Source organism: Triturus cristatus, chromosome 4_1 (assembly GCF_964204655.1).
Source record: "Triturus cristatus chromosome 4_1, aTriCri1.1, whole genome shotgun sequence".
NCBI lineage: Eukaryota > Metazoa > Chordata > Amphibia > Caudata > Salamandridae > Triturus > Triturus cristatus.
The window spans coordinates 1102406420-1102412419 of NC_140585.1; the positions used below are offsets into that span (position 1 = coordinate 1102406420).

At 50.9% G+C, this 6000-nt stretch overlaps 1 protein-coding gene across 2 annotated transcripts in view; it reads left to right on the forward strand.

Annotated features, from left to right (window-relative positions):
• Window positions 1-5512, forward strand: part of REDIC1 (regulator of DNA class I crossover intermediates 1) — a 960655-nt gene extending 955143 nt beyond the window's left edge. For both annotated transcript variants that reach the window (XM_085654103.1, XM_085654104.1), the window contains one exon: window positions 5056-5512. In XM_085654103.1, the coding sequence (XP_085510229.1) occupies window positions 5056-5511 (456 nt within the window). In that variant the 3' untranslated portion in view covers window position 5512. The remainder of the gene's footprint in view (window positions 1-5055) is intronic.
• The last annotated feature ends 488 nt before the right edge of the window (window positions 5513-6000 follow it).

A 6000-nucleotide genomic window follows, 5' to 3' on the forward strand; every position in this document is an offset into this window, starting at 1 on the left:
TTATTAATTACAGATTTTAGTAGATCATCTTTATTGGAAATTGCGAGTTAAATTCAGATTAATCTCAATAGACAGTGTAGGACATTAGTATAAAATCAATAATGGTTATTCAAATCATATAATAAAATGCATTAAAGCACCTTCCATAAAGAAAATATTCCCTATTCTAAGAATCGGGTGAAAAAATGAGTTAGTTAAAAACCCATAAAGAGTTCCAGTCTGAGAGAGTAAGAGAGAAAAGCATAAAGCTCCAGCATTTAAAACATCTCAAGTAGATCAAAATTTCAAAGCAAAGAACGAAAGGTTCAAGAAACTCGGTAAAGTCTCAGGGCAATGTGACATAAACCCTGGTTCTGGCTAAAATGTCAATAGCAAGTGGGACAAAAGAAGGGACACAAAGTGTGGCCAAAAGGGTTCTCAAAAAGAATAAGGGAACCAACTCTAGGAACACACACTATTATAAACTACATAATTCACTAAGCTTTCCAACATGTTGCTCTTCTCGTCTCCAATCAGCTTCCAATGCTCTTCTGGTAATAAGATCACTCCTCATCTTCTCACACAAATACAATAGTCCACAGACAGAAATGTTCAGTTTGCTACTAAATTATAACAACTACATGCTGCTGTGAGGTTTGCCTCATTCAGACTTACTTTCTCACATATACACTACACGTTTTAACCTTGAAATATCAAGTTTCTAAACAATAGTCGGTGTAAAATTCAAAAGATCTGTACTAATGAAAAAGAAAACATTTTGTAGAAACACTGGGGCAAGTCTAATGCATGTTTTAAACTCTTCATTTTAATGTATGGACGCATTTTTTTTACGTGTAAACAGTGGTATTTGTCTAAGTAGAAGCATTCTGTGGAAATACTTGAAACTATGTAAGTGACTTATTAATGAGTATGGAAAAACCATGTTCATGGAGAGGTCAAGAACCAAACTTTTAATGCAATTTCTATTCCATTCCATTCTATTCTATTCTATTCTTTAGCATTTTCTATTCAAGCTTCTTTTTCAAGTAGGGGTGCTTTAGCCATTTTGAGGCCTAGTACGAGTGGATAGGATAGCTTACAGTTTTATGCTCTCTAAACACATTTTCACCAAAGCTTGCACGATAATTCTGCACATATAATTATAACCAACATTATTTTCTTGTTGGTTTTGAAATCTCTTTCTCCCATTCAATGTCAGACAAGACGTGAAATTTTCATATGCAATGTATATTCCTAGACAAAGTAAACAAAAAAACGGTTTCCTAGGTGAATGCATTCTGTGTGACAGTTACAACAATCAGCCTATAGCTCCTGCATTGTATTATAAATAGCACTTACAAAACAGGGGCCAAATTGATTGCACCCCAGTGTTCTCTTGAAACTGAGCGACCACTGCGCCCTCCACGGCCTGGTCGCCCCCACGCTGCCTGCCTGCTCTGCCTGCCTCCTTACCTGCTGCCTGCCCGACCTCGGATCCCCGGCGCCCCAGCCGCCGCAGGGCCGCCCGACCTCGGATCCCCGGCGCCCCAGCCGCCGCAGGGCCGCCCACCAAGCCCGCATAGGTTTTCCCGCCGTTCCCTGCCGCGACCCCGCCCCCCCGCCTGCCGTTTGGCCCCCGCGCTCCCCGCCTCCCAGCGGACCCTCCCTCCCGGCTCCCTTCTTATGACGCCCCCTGAGCGACCGCACAGCGGACGCGCGCAGCGGGAGCACCGATTGAGCGCCGAAGGTGCGCCAAAGGTAAGCCCGTCTATGCCCGTCCGCGCCTGGACCGCGCCCCGCGCCAGGACCCCTGGCCCCCGCAGACCCCAGCCCACCCGCCGGACTTACGACGCCGCCACCCTCAACGCACTCAACACCGGCCGAATCCCAGGATGCTTCCGAGCCACCCCGAGACGCACCCACGGACCCTTCAGCTGCCACTCCTGCAAGTTCACCTGCATCCGGACCTGCACTGCACCAGCACTCACCAAGCCGAACACCAGCAGCAACCACCTGAAGTGCATCCTGCTCAACACCCGCTCCGTCCACAGACACGCCGTCCAACTCTGGAACCTCCTCGACACCACAGCTCCTGACGTCGCCTTCCTCACGGAAACATGGATGAACGCCTCCTCAGCGCCCGACATCGCCATCCCAGAGGGCTACAAGATCACCCGGAGGGACCGCGGCAACCAGACCGGAGGAGGCATCGCCATCATCCACAGGAACACCATCCGCATCACCACCAACACCGACGACACCCTGACAACCGCTGAACACCTGCACTTCCAGATCCACACCGACCCCAAGACCACCCTCAGAGGCACCCTGATCTACCGACCCCCGGGACCCCGCACACCATTCAGCGAAGACATCGCCGACTTCATCAGCCTGCACGCCCTCCCCTCCGCTGACTACATCCTCCTCGGGGACCTCAACTTCCACCTGGAGAACGACAACGGCCGCAACACCACTACCCTGCTTGACAACCTCGCCAACCTCGGACACAAGCAGCTGGTGACCACCCCCACCCACCTCGCCGGACACACACTCGACGCCGTCTTCTCATCCAGCAAGGACATCGTCTTCAGCCACGCCACCGGACTCCACTGGACGGACCACAGCTGCATCCACTTCAGCTTCCGAAGGACCACGATCCACCACCACCAGCCACAGGTTGCACGAAGAAGCTGGAACAAGATCACAGCCGATCAACTCGCCGCATCCCTGAGCCAGCACCCTCCCGCTAGCTCAGCGAACCCCAGCCAGGCCGCCGACAACCTCACGAAGTGGATCAGCAACTCGCCCCTCTGAGGACCCCGCCCAGCAGACCCGGCAGCAAGAAGGCCCCTTGGTTCACCGACGAACTCAAATGCTCCAAGAAGAACTGCCGAGCCCTCGAGAAAGCCTGGAGAAGAGACCCTACACCGGACAACATGACTACCCTCAAGCTCGCCACCCGAAAGCACCATCAACTGATCCACGCCACCAAGAAAACAGCATTCAAGGACCGCCTGGACAACAACGCACACAACAGCAAGGAACTCTTCAACATCGTGAAAGAGCTCTCCAACCCCAAAGCCAGAAACAACGACATCACCCCATCGCAAGACCTCTGCAACTCCCTCGCCTCGTACTTCCACAACAAGATCACTGACATACACAACAGCTTCAGCACACAAACAACGCCCCCCACGACCGCACCAACGCCCCCCACCACCACCCTCAGCGCCTGGACACCGATCAACACCGAAGACACCATCCGCACGATGAACTCCATCCACTCCGGATCCCCAACCGACCCCTGCCCTCACCACGTCTTCAACAAGGCCGACGTTGTCATCGCACCCCACCTGCGGGACATCATCAACACCTCCTTCGACACCGCCACCTTCCCGGAGAGCTGGAAGCACGCCGATCTCAGCGCTCTACTAAAGAAACCAACAGCGGACCCCACCGAACTCAAGAACTACCGCCCCATCTCGCTCCTCCCGTTTCCAGCCAAAGTCATCGAGAAGACAGTCAACAAGCAGCTGGCCGCCTTCCTCGAGACGAACGGATCCCTCGACCCCTCACAGTCTGGCTTCCAGGCCAACCACAGCACCGAAACCGCCCTCATCGCTGCCACCGATGACATCCGAGCCCTGCTGGACAACGGAGAAACAGCGGCCCTCATCCTCCTAGACCTCTCCGCGGCATTCGACACTGTCTGCCACTGCACCCTAGTGCAGCGCCTCAACAACGGCGGAATCCAGGAGAAGGCACTGGATTGGATCATCTCCTTCCTCGTTGGAAGGACACAGAGAGTTCGCCTACCCCCGTTCAGATCTGCAGCAACAGAAGTCATCTGCGGCGTTCCCCAAGGCTCCTCGCTCAGCCCCACCCTCTTCAATGTCTACATGAGCCCCCTTGCGGCCATCGCACGCCAACACAACCTCAACATCATCTCCTACGCCGACGACACACAGTTGATCCTCTCCCTCACCAACGACCCCGCCACCGCCAGAGACAACCTACACCAAGGGATGAAAGACGTAGCCGAATGGATGACGACCAGCCGCTTGAAACTGAACTCAGACAAGACGGAAGTCCTCATCCTTGGCTCCTCGCCCTCCGCCTGGGACAACTCCTGGTGGCCCCCCGCCCTGGGCACCGCACCCAAACCGACAGACCACGCACGCAACCTGGGCTTCATCCTGGACTCCTCCCTCTCCATGACCAGACAAGTCAACGCCGTCTCCTCGTCTTGTTTCAACATCCTGCGCATGCTACGTAAGATCTTCCGGTGGATCCCCACCGAGACCAGGAAGACGGTCACCCAGGCCCTCGTCACCAGCCGTCTGGACTACGGCAACACCCTCTACGCCGGAACCACCGCCAAGCTCCAGAAGAGACTCCAGCGGATCCAGAACGCCTCAGCGAGACTCATCCTCGACATCCCCAGACACAGCCACATCTCCAGACACCTGAGAGACCTGCACTGGCTCCCGGTCAACAAGAGAATTACCTTCCGGCTCCTCACCCACGCACACAAAGCCCTACACAACCAAGGCCCGAGTTACCTCAACAGCCGCCTCAACTTCTACGCTCCCAAATGCCATCTCCGATCGACCAGTCACGCCCTCGCCGCCGTTCCCGCATCCGAAGAGCGACAACAGAGGGAAGGTCCTTCTCCCACCTGGCCGCCAAGACCTGGAACTCCCTCCCTCCCTACGCCTGACCCAAGACCACCTCTCCTTCAGGAAGAAGCTCAAGACCTGGCTGTTCGAGCAGTAGCGGACCCCCCCCCCCCCCCCCCCCCAAGGCGCCTTGAGACCCTCCGGGTGAGTAGTGCGCGCTATAAATGCCTTTGATTGATTGATTGATTGATTGATTGATTGAATATATTTTGTGAAACAGCTATTGGTGACTTCAGCCAGGCTTAAAAAAACGTTTCTAATTGTCATTCGTTTTTTAATTAAACATCTAGACTATTTTGTATCTCGTAACATGCCTGCAGGATTGTTGTTTGTCTTGACACTTAAGTCGTTGCATGTTAATCTGTTGTCGTAGCTAATCAGAATTTCCCTGTTGCAGAATTCTGACGACGATGTTCCAAACACCACTTCCATGGGAGACGCACAATACGATGCCAAAGATTCCCATAAAAAAGCATTCAGAAGTGACGATGTTGTCCAGCCTTCATCTTTAAAAGACACAGGTCCACTAAACAGCTTGTACGGAATGAGTATTGCAGAAAAAGAAGCCTTCTTACCTCTAACAAAAGCGCCTCATTATGAAACCTCTGAGGAGAAAAAAGAAACGAAGGCAATGTCACAGCATGACTCAGTCCCTGCTTCTTTTACCAGGAATGCGGATTATAAAGAGGACACTAGAAAATGTGATGCTTGGTCTCAAACAGAGGTTCAAAAACGTGATGCGTCTACACAGTGTAAGCTAATGGAATGCAAATGCGGCGGTTACTGTTCTAGATTGCAAGATAATAAGAACCTAATTAAACACCCATATAATATCACTAAGATGCACCAGTAGAGGGCAGCAAACTCCACTAGATGGAACACACAGGTCTGTACACATTGATGAAGTTGCTCATCAATCTGACATGGAGTATGTGACTGTACATGATAATATAACTTTAAAAGTGTTATATTTCACTCATAAGTAAGACAACCATGCGCAATGTGGAAAACTATGATATATATATATATATATATATATATATATATATATATATATATATATATATACAAAGTGGCATTCCCGTCTGCTAGTGTCTGTGCTCCTTTAACCTACAGTAAGTTTGAATTATAAAGCTGTTACTATATCAAACTTGCACAACTGGCACATTTACTTGCACCATTTCTATCAGATGTATTGGAAGTATTATTAACAGCAAATGGAAGAATTATCTTGTGCAGTACCTGCTCCTATAATTGGGCAGATAAAAACACAAATATTTAAGACAGACTGCTCCTTTCTTCGTGCACAGCACAGTGCCGATCATGGTGATCTGCACAAGTT